The following is a 19,335-nucleotide window of genomic DNA, read 5'->3' on the forward strand; positions in this document are numbered from 1 at the left end:
TCAGTTTTTATGCAACATCTAACTTATGCAAGATATGATCCAGCATAGACTCTAATGGAGAAAGCAGAATACCTATCTTGACTTTAAAACTGACAGACTTCTGGGATAATTGTCGCTGTGGGGAATGGTGTAAGTATACTGTAGCCAGGAGTTATGTTTTCACTTGGTCAAGCAGCTGAAGTGCCATCTTATGAGTTTGGATTTAAATCTAGAGACAAATACTATTATTATACTGCAAAGTCTAGCTGCTTTCAGAAATGTATCATGCTAGCTGATATACAACTCACTAATAGTAGTAACACTAAAGAAGACCAAAATCTACCTCAGATTAGATTCTGCAACAGAACTGAAGTGGATTGAAGCCACTATTAATGCTTTCCATCAGACAAAACAGAGAAGCCATTCATTAGAACTACCAATCATTATCCAGATAGAACTTGAACATTTGTATCACTAAGATGTTAACACATTAGGCTTGAACTCAGCATTATTTAAAAAATAACCAGAAGCAAATAATTTAATAAATAAGCAACCAAATTAAAACCAGTAAAACATTACTATCATACAAATTAAATGCTTTATCACCATGTGGATCATTTATTTATTAATTAACCCTATTTAGAGGACATTTCAGTCTTGCCACAGACAGGAAGGCCCTGACTTAGATAAATAGTACAAAGAACTCACATTTAAAAACCATCTGGTAGGTCCTTATGATCCAGAAATTAAATTTTGCAGTAGAACATTGTCTCAATTAATAAAATCACTAACCTGACATCTTTTCTTACTATCCAGGTACTAAAACACTAGGAACGGATTATCATACATTGATAGGTAAGTAGGCCATTGTTTCAACCAACAGATATTTACACTAAAATCAGCACCCTTAACAAAACTGTTCAAATAGAAGCCAGCAACATGTAAAGCAAAACTGAATAATGGTAACTCATAGAGGAGATGCCTTATGAAGTAAGGAAGCTGGAAACAACTTTATCACAACTACAGGATAGCTAATTATCTGCCATAGCACAGTGAATACTCACAATTAATAACACAACCTTCTAAACATCTGTGAAATGTAATGTCAATGATTATTTACGCCACAAGTGTGCAATTTCCCAGCATCATGTTAATATTTACTGGTGTTTTCAATTATATATATCAATGTCAATTAAAATTAAAAAAAATAAAAATAACACTTACTAATTCTTAATTCAGTAGCAAGAATATGTCGTGCAGCAATAAAAAGATCTTTACGAAGGTGTGTCACTTCCATTGGGCAAAGCTGCAGCATACCTAACATTCCTTCAGCCATAAGCGATGAATGTTTACCAACTTCTTCTTGGTATATTCGAATAATGTATGCTAAAAAGGACAATGTTTTGATTTGTGCTCCCATGAAATCAACAAAAACTTCCTTATTGAATGCTGGATTAATCCTAATAGAAAAATTCACCAGGAAGTACAAAATAATTAATTCAGTAAGATAAACCTAAATAAAAATGTATGTTCAAATAACTAAAAGTGCAACTAATATGAGATAAGTTATATATTATATACTGCTATATCCAGAAAATTTTTCAAGTAATACGATTAATACTAATGGTTAATAAAATTAAATTCAAAATGGATCCTGATCAATTCAGAATTGAGGCAGCATTTCTAATACCGATTATAAGTCAACAATAGATGTAATACGTAAAAAAGTAAATAGAAATTGATTTAGCATCAGGCAGGATGCTGTTTGTAGATTATACTGTTATTTAGGAAGAAAAAGACTCAAAAGGAACTTGATGAACTGAACGAGCATATTAAATTGGCAGGGACGGAAATTATAAGTGAAAAAAGTACAGCACTGGTGCAATAACATGATGGAAACAGGAAAGATAGGTACAAAAATTAATTTTGTTCACCTGGAACAAATCAAGAAATGTGCATATTTAGGGTTGTAACTGTAAACGTAACAAGACAGAAAAAGAATTGCCAAGTTCAAAGAAATGTTACCAAAAAACAAAGATTTTATAAATCTTACTATTAGGTAACATTCAATTTTGCAGCAGGAAACTTTGGTACACATAAAAGAAAGAAGTAAGAGGCAATGGCAGTAATAAATTTTCTGAGAAAATGAACACATAATCAATTATGAAAGGATAGAGTGAAGGGGTATAGTTAGAATGGCTAATAAAATCGAACATTTTTAAGATTTATAAACATTTTTCCTAATTTCGCTTATATAAATGTTGATGTTTCATTAAAAAAAGAACCCTTGTTCATGTTTTTAATAGAGTCTGTGGTGGCACTTAACATAGGTTACATATTAAGCAACTTTTCAATCAACAAAATGTTAAAACAAACAGGTACTGAAAATATAATAGTAAATCTCCAGCCCTTTTTGATTAACATCCTGAAAACATATTTTATGATACAATTACTGAGGATAATTAAAATTTTGGTTCTAATTGAAAACATAAGACATCCATTGCTTATTTCCATTTCATCAGACTGAAATGCACAAACATTAATCTCTGCCTTAAAAATTAACTATAATCAGTAATTCACATGAATTAAATTATCACTACATTCAATATCTTATTATAATTTCAAATTTATTTTACCTGTAATGCTGAGCTGGTTGCAAAGTTATTGTATGAATAATAATTGGTATATAGTCTTTCACTTCTTTTTCAACATTAGCTTTGTACAGCTGATACATAAGCACAACTATAATTGGCAGTTCTTGCAATACTTTTAATGATAAGATTCCTTTTGGAATCAGAGTATACTTTTCACAAACCTATAAGCAAGATAATAAAATAAAAATAGTGTAAATGTTTATTTTACAAAATATTTATCAATTTTTCTCTTTTGTACAATTACTTCCTGAAAAAAAAATGAAGAAAATAAATAATTTGAAGAAAATTAAAAAATTATGAAATTCTAAAATTGAAAATATAACAATTGCTTTTATAACCTCAAATCATTAACACAGAGGAACACAAAGTACTAATCAGTTAAGGTACTCTCAAAAGAAAAGATTAAAAAACTATTATAAATACCTCAACAAGTAAATCACGGTTAACTTTTGTCATCATCTGTTGGAATAAGCATTTTTATTAGTCAGGTGTGAGAAAACATTCCCAAAACTTTAACTTCATCCATCAGGTTAACTGTCTAGATAATGCCACACAAGCAGTAATGTTAAAATTTCTAGTACAGTTTTTAAGAACTAAATAGTATTAATAAACAGGTGGATCTTGTTTAATAAACAAGTGGCAGAAACAGTGGATTTTTAGCAGTCACTTCTAACAACAACCATTTCATTTTTGTTAAATGTTGTGTGTTTAGCAGAGTTGTGTGTATTTGTTTGCTTATTCTTTGAGAGCTACCTAGAAAATAACTTACATTCTGCTGTTGTCTGCAAAGGAGTGGGGTTAGTGATCTCATGGTGGTGACCATTGCTAGCCTTACTCAGTATGCATCCAACTGCACTATGTGAAGACTATGATGTGTCTTGTTGATTTTTTACAAGTGTTTAAAATGTGTGCATTAAAAAAAATTCTGTTGGTTGTGAAATGAGATTATTATTAGATTTCTTTTGTCAAAAAAATACAAACCTATTGAGATTTATCGGGAACTATATGATGTTTATGGAAAGATGTAATGAGTGAAAGTGCAGTGAGATGGTGTGTATTGTGTTTAAAAATGGCTGATCAAATGTTCAAAATGAAAAATATTTCAGCCAGCCTAGGATGCTGTTTGGCAGAAATGGAGTAATTTTTGTATTTATGGAGTATGGAGCTACAATAAATGCAGAATGTATTGTGAGACTCTAAAAAATCTACACGTGATGCTTGTTTTGGGAGCTACTGGGATTTTCTTCATCCATGACAATGCACGTCCCACACACGACTCACTGTACTCGAGAATCTCTGGGAAGGTTTTGATGATAAATTTTCAGTCATCCTGCATACAGCCGACATCTGGAATCAAGCGATTAACACTTGTTTCCAGTCAATAAAAAAAGGAAAATCCTAGTGTTCATAAAAAGTTTTTGTGGTTATTAGATGTTTCCATTACCAAAGCTATTTACTGATGAAAGTAATTGTTCCTGGTAAGAAAAATATGAAATGAAACAACTGATTTTAAGAATAAATTCTTATACAGGAAGTAGATCAATAAATAGATTTTACTTTCTAAGAAGTAATACAAAACAAAACAATGTTTATACTAGCAGACAATAAAAATTTACATGACTTACACATAACCCATTAACAGTTAGGAGGTGTTATACTAACAAAAGTCTTCTGAATTTCAAAATATTTTTTACATTCACAAATATATTGCTGAATTTCCCATAGTGTACAAAAAATAATTTTTAATTTGTTATAATAGCTCTTGAATGAGGTGTACAGTATTAATTTAAAGGTAGTATCAGATAACAAAACGGGGAATTTTAGTTGCATGCATGCCCATACATTAATCTCCCACCTTTCCATTTGACAGTGTCACTAGCAATGATGGTGACTTCTGAATAGGAAACTTCTGTGTTTTGCAGTTTGCTAAATTGAATCTGTAATTACAGTTCAACATGCATTCTGTAGAAAGTTCAATTGTGATCCTCCAAGTGAAAATAATATTCATTGATGGCATAATCAGGTTTAAATAATCAAATATCTGTGTAAAGGTAAGAGTATGGGGCGACAAAGTGCATTTGAAGAAAAAAATTGAACGTGTCAGGGAAGCTTTGCTGTGTAGTCCTAAAAAATCTATTAGGAAGGTCAGCTTCAAAAAAGCAATATGAATGATGGAAGTGTGGATGTTTTAAGGAAATGCTTACATATTATCCATCCATACTGTTTACAGCTATTACAGGCTTTGAAGACTACTGACTATGCTGTGCTTACTAACTTCTAAATTGAAATGTTTCAGCACAAAGATGATGACTTTCTTCATCGTATTATGTTTAATGATGAATCAACAATTCATCTTAATGGAAAAGTTAACGCATGTAATGTCCATATCTGGGGGGCTCAGAAAATCCCCATGGACTCTTACAATAAGGAAGGGACTCCCCAAAATTAAATGTTTTCTATGCAATGTTATGATGGCAAGTTTACAGGCTGTTATTTTTTGCTGAAACAAGTGCAACAAGAGTTGCTTATCTGAATATTGCCACATACACGGTTCTTTCAATTTGTAAGGTGGAACAGAGAGTTTTATTTGGCAACAAGATGGTAGGTTTCATCACTGGCATAACTCTGTACAGAACCGGCTAAATGACATTTTCCCCTATTGGATTGGTTGACATGTACTTGACGACAGGGCTTGCTTGCAAGAGGCTTCTGAACCCATGTGATTTTTTTCCTTTGGGGTTTTATAACGGATCTTGTGTAAGTGCCTCCACTACGTACTGATCTACCCAATTTGAGGGAAAAGAATAAACCAGCTGTCACTTCTACTACTGCAGATATGCTGTCTGGAATAAGGTTAAAGTATGGGACAAATTTTCCTATTGGTTGGATGTGTGCTGCATGATGATAGTGCTCTCACTGAACAGTTGTAGGGAACTGTAAGAGTTACTCTTTCATTTTATTTGTGATTACAGAAATAAGTAAAACTTAAGATATGTTAAATAGCTTTAAAACCTTGATATTATTTTTTGTACACCTATATATATATATATATATTGTTGCTACATGCTGTGCTTCATATCAGTGAGCACAATCCTAGTTGGTAAGATGTCAGGGGGAGTTGCAATTCACATTTGCACATGCACACATGCTCCCCCCCGCCAAGCCACCTGAATATGCAGCACCCCACCATGTATTGGCAACTTCATAAGCAGCGACATGAAAATGTGGAAAGCATTCACTCTTGAACCACCACCAGGAGAATAAGGAAAAGAGGGAAGAAATGTCCCCAGGACAGCCAAATGTGGGATCTATTAGTGAATGCCAACATCTCGCCAGAGCAGCAGACCTGACTGGCCCAGTACAAAGTCTGCTAGTGCCAGGAGGCATAGCAGTGAAGACAGAGCTGGATGAGCATATCACTCAAGGAGAATCATTTCAGGGCCACGCTAGCAGAAGGCAACCAGACGCTGATCCAACACTGCAGGCCTCTGAAGGCTGATACTGCTACGCTGTAATAGGGACCCAACTGCTGCTAAGGGGAAGCTTGGTTTGATTCCAATAGACCCCCTCACTACAACCCGTCAAGCTCAGGGCATCCTCTTCGAACACACAAACGGCCACCAGTACAGAACCCCAAACAGCCCTTTTCAGGAATAGCACAAGGTTCATAAGATGCCATATGAGTAATCCAGCAACATTATAAATAGAATATCATTTTACATATATATATAAAAAAAATAACCCTCGTATATATATATATATACACAAGGGTAATTTTTTTTTCAAGATCCAATTGGTCACAAAATTAAAACCACAGTGAAAATAAAAAATTTTTTATTTGTAACAAGTACTTACATAGTTACGCTATTTCTCTACATAGTCGTCACTCCGATTTAGACATTTGTCATAGCGTGGTACTAACTTTCCAATACCCTCGTCATAGAACGGAGCTGCCTGTGTTTTCAGCCATGTTTCAGCTGGTCTGCAGCTCGATGTTTGTGCCAAAATGTTGTCCTCCTAGCCATTATTTCATGTGAGCAAAGAGGTGAAAATTGGATGGAGTCAAGTCCGGACTGTATGGTGGCTGATCAAACACTTTTCAACGAAAACGCTGTAGGAGCTTCTTTGTTACAACTGCAGTGTGCGGCTGAGCAGCCTGATGACAACATTCCTCTCCGCTTATTCTGAATTGCCCTTCGTAGACGTTGAAGAGTATGAGGCTGCAGTGATGGTCGTGCCATGTTCCATGAATTCCACCAAGAGAACTCCATTCCGGTCCCAGAACACAGTAGCCATACACTTTCTGTTGGAGGTTGAAGGTTCGCTTGAACTTGGTTTACTGGGAGAATGAGAATGCATCCACTGTTTGGATTGTTCTTTTGTTTCTTCAGTTTCGAAATGGACCCATGTCTCGTCCTCTGTGACAGTTTTGTTCAAAAAATCTTCTCCTTCATTGTGGTAGCACTGGAGAAACGTTAGGGAGGCGTCCATTCTCATTGTTTTGTGATGGTCGGACAGCATCTTGGGAACCCATCTCACACACAGTTTGCGGTACTGAAATCTCTCTCCCAATGGTGTAGAGAGCTGACCTTGAAATTTCAGGAAACGAATCATTCAATACAGAAATTGTGAACCGACAATTTTCTCGAATCATTGGTTGACACTCACTTCCTTGCCTGACCACCTTTATCATGAACATCTGTATGTCCTGCTTTAAAGTTCCTGTACCATTATTGCACTTTGCTGTCACTCATAAGTTTCACTGTACACATTACTTATTTGTCAATGAATTTCAGTTGCATTACACCCCTCAGCCTGAAGAAATCGAATTACCGCACGCACTTCACACTTGGCAGGAGATGCTATTGTTGCAGACATGTTACATACTAGCTGTGTGTTCAGAACTAAACAAAGTGACACGGCATGATTGAAGGCCATACTAGAGATGCTGCGCAACACATATGCGCAAAGGTTCATCCGATTTTTGCGCGGGTTTTTATTTCGCAACTGATCGGACCTTGAAAAAACATAACCCTCGTATCAAACATTGTTATACATATATACGAGGATAAATCAAATATAAATAGTATTTTATTTATTTTTTTAATTTATTTATTGAAAAATAAAAGGCAAACATAATTTATTTTTCTACATAGTTTCCTGCTTTAGAAATACATTGTTCCCAATGAGAAGGGAGGTTTTTTATCACAGCATTGTAGAATGAAGCTGGTTGTGTCAGGAGCCAACTGTGCACAAATCCCTACATGCCCTCATCATCTTCAAATTGTTGCCCTCCTAGAGCTTCTTTAAGCAGCCCAAACAAATGAAAATTGCAGGTTGATAGGTCCGCGCTGTAGGGAGGATGATCAAACTGAGTCCAGTGCATTTCTTCTAGTTTTGAAATCGTTAGAGGTTCAGTATGGGGTCTGGCATTGTAGTGAAGGAGGATAGCCTATCGAATCAGTTGGTCTCGTCTTTTGCAGTGAGATGCAGCCCTCACCTTGTTCAACAGCTCGCAGTAGTAAGCAGCATTGATTGTGTGTTGCTCATGCAAAAAATCAATGAGCAAAATGCCTCACTGGTAAAAAAAACTGGTTGAAAGAACTTGCCAGCTGACAGTTTTTTTTTTTTGGGGGGGGGCGAAAAATGCCTGCGTGTTATCATCGCCTGGAATTTTTTTAATTAAAAAATAAAGCTAATCTAAAAGATGAATTAAATTTACAACAAATATCACAAATAAAATCTAAAATACACCAAAAGTGAATAGAATTTAACAAAGTCCGAGATGAGTGTAAAGGGCCCATTCTCAGATAAAAAAAAGACTAAAAACTATAAAAGACCTAACATAAAAAATATACACAACAATATTACATTTTTTGTATTAACCCAGTACTACGCAGAAATAGAAACATCCAGTTTAAAATTTCATTGTCATTGTACAAGACACCACGGATGTTTCTGGGAAGATTAAATTTACGACGCTGACAGTTGAGTATTGGCTATTACTGGGGCTGCTTAACCTTTCCTCCACCACTCTATACAGGTTTGTTTTAACTGGGGAGTGTAGTGGTAGACCTATGTTTCATCATATGTGACATCTGACTAAAAAACCTTCTTTTGCAAAAAAAGCATACTGTTAAGCTTCTGACAGACCTCTAAATGTCTCAACTTCTTATCTGCAGTCAAAAGTGAGGGACTAATCTGGCACACAATTTACGGGACTTTAGGTCATTTGTTATGATCGCTTCATATATCCCATAACTTATTCCAACCTGTTCTACAATTTAAAATATTCTCATCCATCGATGGTCTTCAAGAATGTCACAAACATCATAAATGTTTTCATCCTGCTGGTCCAAGGACGGCGATTATGTTCCTGATTTTCCACTAGTTCTCGTCCTTCCTTGAACTCTTTCTACCAGGCTAACACACTAGTCCTTGTCGATGTTTGGTCCCTGAACTGTGTAGTCAATCTCCTGAAAATTTCCGTCACTTGAACTCCTTCATGAACAAGAAATTTTATAATGTGTTGTGCAGTGGAAGGGTGCACCTGCTCCGACATCATAAGCATTACTGATGAATTGGTTGGGAGTGTGGAATGGCCGGCTCTCCCCACTCCTAATGACCTCACCCAAGCATACTAGAGCATGGGCCAAGTCCTACCAACCCCAGATGCTCGGAAACAGAACTCCCATTTATATTTAATTTACCCTTGTGTATATATATATATATATATATATATATATATATATATATATATATATCAAACACTGTTATACACATACATAAAAGCATACACAAACATATATTGCCGGATCTGCTAGTATATATATATACACTAGCTGGCAATGTTTTGCTATTGCTAGATTTGAGTATACAGATTAAATAAATACAATTGAAAGTTTGATAAAACATTAAAAAACTAAACATTACGGAACTTCACAAAATTTAACCTTTCACTTTCTAAAAGTCAAAATGTAAATAAATCCAAATGACAAAACAAACGCACTACCTATAGAATTTAATTCAAACCACTCTCTAAACATAGTAGTCAGTGGAAAATACCTTTTTAACAAAAAGGAATATGGCTGCAAAATTATCACAATTATTGAATATTAAAGAAACTTACAGAACATTAGGAACTTCACAAAATTTAACCATTCACTTTATAAAAGTCAAAATGTAAATAAATCCAATTGTCAAAACAGCACTATCTATTGGATTTAATTCAAACTATTCACTAAACACAGTAGTCAGTTCAAAATACCCCTAACTTTCTGTCTACTGGTCAGATCAAGGATTTCAATAGCTTTAAACCTTCTCCGGACAACACAGAACATTTTGCAAAAACCCGCATGTAAATTGGTCCAGTAATTTTTTAGTATATAGCGGACACACATATGAACATTGCCTTTTATATATATAGAAGATAGTCTGTTTGTATATTTGTTTGTTTTGTAAATACCATGACACCGGCACCAGATAGCGGGTATAGTTTTTGCAAAAGTTTTCTTCTTTTCACCTAACTAATATATGTTCTGAATATGAGCCAAATTGGACCATAAATGCAATTTTTCCAAATACCTCATCCCCAGCGCCATCCAGCAGGTCCATTTTTTGCAGATGTATCTCTTTCCATAAGTAATACACATACTGAATATGAGATAAATCGAACCATAAATACAATTTTTGGAAATATCTTGACCCCAGCACCACCTAGCGAGTCCAAACTAATTCAGAAACCTTCGCAGGCGTGCGCACAACCCACTGAAGTTTCACCACAATCGGATAAATGGTATAGGAATGCATATGGGGCAAACAAATAAATATTCATTTATATATATATATATATATATATATATAAATATATTAAATATATATAAAATCCATAAACAGTTAACAAAATTCAGAAATATTTAAATGGTCATGATGCCTGCGTTAACATAAGCTTCTGAATTTCAACTATTTGCTGCAGACACAAAAATAAATTTATTCATTTTTTCAAAATCATCATTAATCTTCTACAAACTGACTATTTTATCCTACATACTGTAAAGTTTAAATATTTATTGGTTGATAGACTAATTTTTAAACAAGAGATAAATACTAAAACTCAAAAAACACAACTATCAAAAAAAAACATTGCTCTTTAATATATTGTGATCACTAATATAGAATAATTAAATATTAAGAATTTTCTCCAATTTTTAAATTTATTTAAACATACATAAAGAGCCTATGACACTCACAGTAAAGTAAGGGTTCCAACTAAAAGTCATAAACTTAAATCAATTCAGCCATTGAGCTGCTACAAGAAGATTGGTTGTGAAGATACAACATTTCCAAATAACCATGATGTGTTAGATCGAGAGTGTAACTGATGCATGCAAAAGTTAGCCTTCAACCTACTAACAAATACCTTGTTTGAATTTTGTAAATTGGATGATTGTTTACAGAGATATAAGAGCGCCCCATTGCACCTCTCAAAACAACACCCCAGGGGCACCCTGTTTGTTACCACTTGATGGTGATGATTGGTTTAGTCTTGAACGAGATGCTCACATCACCTCACCACTCTAGACACACATGCAGTTCCAATGGGAAGCCCATTTTTATTAATTTTTTCAATTTTATTTTATTTCATTTAACGTATATCTAATTCTACTATTTCTGTAATATTATTCATTCGATTGATTTGAATCATTCAGTTCAAAGCCAGCTCACATAGTGATAGAAGCTCACAGTTCACAAATTCAAATCATTACAGTTGGTGCTTCAACCGGCAAATCTCCACTACATATATACATTTATTTATGTAGCCTATGACACTTCTGGTAATGTAAGGAATCCAATGCGGGGTCATATATCTAAGTCGGTTCAGCCGTTGAGCTGCTACAGTGGAACAAAATACATACATACATACACCCTAAATAGATTACATTCTTCTTTTGCGCAGTCGTGTAAAAACAACAATGGCGGGACATCAGAAGAAAGTGAACAATATTGTCAGATCATTTCATGGTTGACAAAAAGACTGAGTAGAAATTTTGGAGTGCTATGATCAGGCTGAATATTTTCAAACAAGACATAATTGAGTAATAATCTTCTGTACTGTTACTGTTGTCTTTTACTGTTTTCCAAAAATTTTATTACACAAAGCAAACTGAATTGTTAAATTTTAGGAACTTCCTCCATTTAAATGATGTCTACAGCCACAATTTTACTTGATTTCAATAGGTCCTAAGGAGTTGAAAATAATTAAGGATAATTACCGTAATATAGAATTGAAAAATCAGATGTTCAATGATTTTTTCCACAAACTTGTCATTCACTTAAAAAAAAATTTCATATGAATTTTGATGTTCTTCAAATGCAAAAGATAGCTTGGTATGTTGAAAGGCAGTTGGAGAATTAACTTCATTAGATTTAACTTAACTGGAGATAAATAAGAGCTGAACCTTTCCTACAGTATCAGCATACAAGGAGTTCCATATCCCTAATATAGTGAGAAAACATTTTTTAATGTGGCTGAAAAAAAGCTTGATTTTTTTTACCATTTATCAGACTTAGCCTGATTAGTGCATTCCTAACCACAGAATTTGTAATAATGTTAAAAAGTACTTACTGGCTTAATGAAATTAACCCATTGAATATAATGGGGCCCCTAGATGTGTCTTATAGCTATTAACTATTGAAGCAACAGACTGTTCCAGGTTAATTGCTTAATTCAATCGGTAGCCTACTTTTATGAAAAGACACAACTACAGTTTTGATTACACTCATTACAAATAAGTACATTCCAGTAACATATTTTTTATGTTCAGCATCCAACCAACTAACTACTCATCAGTAACCAAATCATTTGTTGCAGTAAGTTGGACAAGGAAAATTATTAAGACACAAAATATCTCTGAAAACTCCTTCCAAAATGGAAATTTTCAGAAAAAAATTGTCTGAGTCACAGTTTAATAATCATAGAAAGCATTTTGCCATCAATACCATGATCACACATTTTTTCATCTTTTATGGATCATTGAACACCATCTGAATATCAGGCAATAATTTTTATTCCTCTACCCATTTTTGCAGTATGATATATATTGGCCTATTAAATATTTTTGGAATACTAGTACAAATTCTCTGGACAATAATACATTTGCATTAACTATAAGGATTTATCATAATCTTCTCAAGCTTAATTGAAATTATATTCTCAACATTAGGTTTCAACCTAAATCTCTTTATAGTAACCTAAAAATCAGTAGGATGTTGTATATATCTCGATTTTATTAACACTTTTTCAAAATATTCTTTCTTCATTTATTCGTAGCATTTTTATACTTTTTTGCAGATATAATTTAACATAAAATTATTTTAAATTGAGTTTTTCACATTTACTTATATGGATAGTAAATTTTTCTTTTTGTTATAACAACAGTATCAAACCATGGCTTTTAAAAATGTTTAAATTGATTTTATTATGCGTAATCACAAAAACTTTATTTAAATGTATCATTTAGATTTTCTAAAACTTTTTAATTAGTATATTTATATCCTAATTAAACTCAAAATTATAATACGGAGATTCTATAAGTGTGCTAAGAATATTCATGTTTATTGCACTTCTACTAACGTAAATATTTTTAATATTCTCACAATTATTTATAATCTTCACAGGCCAAATCAACAAACATAGAGTAATCAGAAAAGAGAACAAATTCTATAATTTAAAAATCCCTGATAACATATGTGTATGTATAAAAAATATAAAAAAAATTAAAGAAACTACCACACCCTAATGAGAATAAAAAGACAAAACAACAAAGACACACTCAACAGAAGAAGAATTCAATACAACAGTCGAGAGACTACTACAAAACCTTAATAAATCATCTCCAAAGATACAAACCCCAATCCTATTAATAAAGAATGAAAATGGTAAACTGGCTCATAACAATAAAGACAACATGGAAATCCTAGCTAAATATTTCAACAAACTTCTAAATTGCAAAGAACCAACAGAACTCCTAAAGTTCAACACAAACACCCCAATAACACCACCACCAAAAAATATCAAACCTCCTACAATAAAAGAAGTCTACCAAGTACTGGGTGAGATGAAGAATTACAAACCAGTGTGATTAGCAGATTAGACTTTTGTAGATCTGGAAGCATGCAGGAAGATCAGTAAAAATTGCCCTTCATCAAAAGCTTGTCAACATTTGGATCAAAGAAGAACTAAAAGAACACTGGATGTCAGCCCTCATTCATCCGCTATACAAAGAAGGAGGGAAAAAAGATCCAACAATTACAGGGGAATCTAACTCCGAGACACAATATACAAAATTCTTTTAAGAACCATCCCCAACAGGGATGGTTCTTGGGATTTATAAGTTTATAAAGAATTTGGGGGAATGGTATGCCTTGAGCATGTTTTTAAGAGCAACAGGTGCCCAGGTGCTCACCAACCATGCTAACTTGAACCAATATCTGTTTCAGTTCCGCCTGGCAGCTGATGAGCTGTGTGTCTGCGGAGATTCAGTCAAATGAACACCTAATTTGACTGCCCTGCTCTCAAGGGGAAAGACACCAGGTAACCCTGAAACTTAGAGGTCAAGGGGAAAATTGGCCACTCACAAGCGGCGAGTCAATATGGCGAGAGCCGCATTGTCAGACCGTGTGGGAGTTCCTAGATGTGGTTGCTTTGTTCAACCAGCATCTGTAGTTTACTTAAGGAAAATACTCTTACCGCACTACCATGAGATGCTAACCCTGAGTATGGCTGACCACCAGCCAATTAATATGTCTCCAAACGCTATAAAATGGTGGACAGGTACTTGCTGGCATTCAGTGACCTACACGTGGCAGCGAATTGCTGTCTAGACAAAATAAATTTTATTATGGATGTCATTTATATTTTTAGTAGTTGATGGGGTGCGGCTACCCATTTTAGTAAATATATGACAAGTGAACAGTTGGGACACGTAAGCCGGTGGTGTATGGCAACACGTTTAGTCAGCTCATGCTGTTAGAAAAGCTCTAGGAGTTATTTAGGACACTGATTGCTAAACTGTTTCGAGTAGCCATTTGTGGCACAGACATTCGGTCTTATGCTTTAGGACAACCAAATGGGGTGGTGCTTCTTTCTGAGAAGCAGTAAGCAAAGCTAGGAGAACAGCTAATGCCCTAGCCAAGCTGATGCAGAATCGGGGTGGCCCATCCACCGGAAGAAGGAAACTAACTTCTTGCTTCGGTGGCATGGTTCATCTGCCTGTACAGGGTACCGCTTTGGGCTAGGGGTCTTAGTACTGGGCGGGTCAGGGAGTTCCTGGACGGTTTGCAGTCGGTGCTGGCTTTGCGGATTGCATGTGACTATAAGATGGTTTCCAACGAGACCGTGTTTGTCATCACCGGGGTGCCTTCCCTGAGTCTCATGGTGGAGAGGGCGATGAGACAACAGGGTGCTTTGCCAAGTGTCGCTCATGATTGGCTTATCGGGCAGTGGCAAGAGAGGTGGCAAGCATTGCACACAGGTAGATGGACAAGATCCCTCATCCCAGACATCAAGACCTGGATAGGGAGGAAGTCTAGAAACCTGTCGTATGAACCCACTCAGCTTCTGAGTGGCCACGGTTGCATTGACGCTCACCTGCATACAATTGGGAAAAGAGCTTTCCCCCTATGTAGGTATTATGCAGTCGTCGACTCCCTGGAACATGTGTTCTGGTGTGGGCGCTGGTATGATGTACGGCGCTCAGTAGTCGAGGAGTTTGGGGAGTTGGTGGCTGAAAGCATAGTTACCAAGATGCTTGAGTCGGAGGCTGCGTGGAAAGCCGTAGCTGCTATGGTGGAGGTCATTGTTCATGGTAGGAAGGCGGACGAGGGTGCGTAGAGGTTGCCTGATCCCTGTTCATCCCCCTGCATGTTTGCTTGTTTGTTGCAGAGGTGGTGACCTTTTGCAGGGTGGGGACTGTTAAAACTTAAAAAGCAGGTCTTCACCTGGTGGAGGGGTGGTGGCGGGAAAAATGCCAAGCAAACCAAATTGATCCCCAACAGGATCAGTTCACAACTCAAGAAAGAACTAGGAGAATACCAGGGAGGTTTCAGATCCTGGAGGAGCTGTCCAGACCAGATCATGATTCATGAGTCTCAAGCTAATAATGGATTACAACAGAAAAGGAAACAGAGACAAGGTAAATTTGTAAATTTACAGAGACATTTGTAAATTTCAACTAAGCTTATGACTGCATCCACAGAGAATCTCTACTAAAGGTTATAAGACACCTCAGATTACATAACAAATTAATAAACATGATAAAACTGATCCTCATAAACACTAAGTTGAGAGTAAAATTCAGAGGCAAGCTATCAGAACCTGTTTTTGAGATCAAAACGGGACTGTACCAAGGCGATGGGCTCTCACCGCTATTATTCAACTTTGCTCTAGAAATGGTAATGAGGGAATGGCTCAAATTGTCCCCAAAAGTAAAAATAGGCCAAAAAATCAAAACAAACTGTCTTGGTTCTGCCAAAAACTTGGCACTGCTAGCGAATGGCATCGATAAAGGTAAATCACTGATACTAGAAATTCAAAACACTGCAAATAAAAGTGGCTTCAAAATATCATTAAAAAAACAGAATTATATCCAAAAACCAACACAATTAAAAACAAACAATTTTTAAACACAATTAAAAGTAAACATAAACAGCAAAAAAATTAAAATAGTAACCCAATTTAGATACTTCGGAGAAATAATAACGCACAACCTAATCAAAAAAAACCTCAATCCAAATAGGAAGAAACAAACTAGCTAAAGCTCAAAAATTAACCTCGTACACTTACAATAAAAAATGACTATCAATAAGTGCAAAAATATGACACTACAACACAGTAATAAAACCAGAAGCCACATATGCAGCAGAAACACTTTTCCACCTGAACAAACAATCAAAGACTGACAGGCTTCAGAAAACTGAAAGAAGAATTGGAAGAACCTGCATCAACAAAAAGTACCAGAAAGACGAGCAGTGGTGGATGGTGCCCAACAAAGTTGTGTACAAAGAGTTAGCCATACTAATTAGAGCCCATGTGTAAGAGGAGACTAGGATCCTTTGGGCACATCATAAGAATGCAAGATTTGAGGTTTCTGAAACACCTGGTACACATTTTTGACTTGAAAAACACCAAGAAAGGATGTAGATATCAGAGAAATAAGAGAAGATCTGAAGGAAATTGGCCTTACACTAGAAGACACCACAGACCAGATAAAATTAAATTAAAAAATCAAGGACAAAAACATTCGCTTTACACTCACAAAAAAAAACTCACAATATGACTATTTTCAATACCAGAACGGGCACAGAGATTGGAACATATGAAAAAGTACTGCAAGGACTGCAAGTCGTTATTAAGGGACTTTGATAATGAACTGACTAAAGTGATCCTTTGCTGTCATAAAAGACGAAAAGAAAAAAAATGAGAGCACTACAGCTCTAACAAACAAGTTGTCCATAAATCATATTAAGTTAATGACATCCTCCATTTTTTTTAATTTTCTGGCCCTATAGAACAGATTAGCATGAAGAGCAGCAGTTTTCTGAAATATATATTGGTATAAGCACTGTCCAATATAACATTTGTAGACTGGGCATACTTTGTATCCTTTAATTTTTGTATAATGTGATTCTTATTATTCAGCTTTACAAATTGTAGAATAGGAATTGACAATCTGTTTTTATGATTTAGGGAGAAAAATTCTATAACTGAGATTAGCAGAAAATTTAACATCCAGAGCTATTTTCTTTTAAATAAGCTATTGATTTTCACTTTCTAAATACGGAATATTAGTTATTCTAATGACATAGGTTAAGTGGTGATTCATTTGGGATTTTAAAGAATAAACTTCATATTTTAGCTCAGCATTCTCTACATTTACTTTGGAAATTTCATTTCTTCATCAGAAATACTACATTTTTAAATCTATACTAAGTCCTTTAAAATTTTATTAAATGAATTCACCTTTTTAGTAATATTCACAATGTCATCTTCAAACTTGAAAAATTATTTTTTATAGATTTTGGTTTTACCGACAATGTCTCCAATTTGGCAACATTTATAGATGCATTGTCTCCTTTATTACCATGAGTATACAATTTCCATTTTGGTTATCCATACTGGCCAAAGAAGAAAAAAAAATATATGTATATATATATATATATATGCACTAAATATACTTAGCATAAAAGCAAAAGGTACTGTGAAGTTTAAGAATAATTTAGATTTCTTAATGTCATAAATACAAAACAACATAAAGCAATAGCCAATGTAAATTTTAACTGTAGTCTCTAGGATTGTTCTATGTTTATTAAAAATTATTATTGCGTAAAATTGACAAAAGCTATTAATAAATTCTTATCTCCTCTTATGGAAAAATGAAATATCCTTTTCATTTACTTATCTTGAGTAGAAAATAAATATTATACACAGCTGATAAACTTTCAGCTTACAGTATAAGTAAAGTCAAGTGAAAACCAACATACTATCCATAGTAAAGATTACGTATTCCTTGCACTTTCTTATTTTTTCCTTAAAATAAATATGTACCTCTGATCTACGCCAATTATCATTTTGTACTTCATTCATATATGCATGCTATATACACCATAATACACAGTAATAAATCAAGCATCACTACTAAATAAAACATCATTCAAGTAATAAAAAAAAAGATAATAATTTTACAAGCAAACTACATTACATCTATACTTCTTCTGTTCAAGGGCAATTCCCAAGTAAGAAAAGCATTTAACTAATACAAAAACATTACAGAAAAGAAGTTGTTCATCAGTTATTACATTAATTCAATTTTACAATTAAATTAAACCGACGAGTTTGCAGATCCACTTACTCAACAACAAAACTAAATAATAAGCTTATTATTAAACACCCTAACACCCTAAAAAAATCAGTTAAAAATTGTCAGATATGCATCAAGTAAGAAAAACTAGATAATTTTGAAACATCAGCCCAAATAAACTTGGAAAGCACTTGGATTCTTACTTACATTAAACAAAACATCACACCTGAAAATCAATAACAAACCACAACTCTCAAAAACATTAAAGTTAATAAACTCAAACATTAAAGATATTAAACCTGAAACAATTAAATAAATCATATTATATCTATTTACACTGCTTAAAAGAAAAAAAAATTAGTCAATGATTTGATGGAGTCATAAGATAAAACTAGACTGACTGCAAAGGGTCAAAACTTCTTTCTTCATATCGGAGTACACTTCAGCAAAAAGTCATTTAACACAAAGAAAACAATTGCAAGATGAATTTGTTAAAGGTATCTATGAAATTTTTTACATCTATTTACATAATTGGAAACTCTAAGAAATTAAAAATTAATCCTATTATAATATAATGGGTGTTTCAAAAAGGATAACCCCTTTGTTTGGATGATGTGAATTTATCACCAAAATATTAATGTTAACAAAATACTTATACAATAAATGTTCAAAATGATTTCCTGTGATCCCGATGGAGGTTCAAACACATTTCACAACATTTGCAGCCACTTTTCATAATATCTGAAATTTCACTTTCAATATTAACCTTCAGTTTGTCAAGTGTATGAGGATTGCTTTTAAAAACTACACTTTTTAAATACCCCCCAAAGCAACACATCTGCTAG

General features: G+C 34.3%; 1 protein-coding gene across 2 annotated transcripts in view; it reads right to left on the bottom strand.

Annotated features, from left to right (window-relative positions):
* The window catches only part of Nipped-A (Transcription-associated protein Nipped-A), a 375,844-nt gene that overhangs the window by 339,116 nt on the left and 17,393 nt on the right, over positions 1 to 19,335 (bottom strand). For both annotated transcript variants that reach the window (XM_075378320.1, XM_075378311.1), the window contains 2 exons: positions 2,616 to 2,794; positions 1,204 to 1,439 (listed from right to left, as the gene is read on the bottom strand). In XM_075378320.1, the coding sequence (XP_075234435.1) occupies positions 1,204 to 1,439; positions 2,616 to 2,794 (415 nt within the window). The remainder of the gene's footprint in view (positions 1 to 1,203; positions 1,440 to 2,615; positions 2,795 to 19,335) is intronic.

This window comes from Lycorma delicatula, chromosome 1 (assembly GCF_047948215.1).
Source record: "Lycorma delicatula isolate Av1 chromosome 1, ASM4794821v1, whole genome shotgun sequence".
Lineage (NCBI taxonomy): Eukaryota > Metazoa > Arthropoda > Insecta > Hemiptera > Fulgoridae > Lycorma > Lycorma delicatula.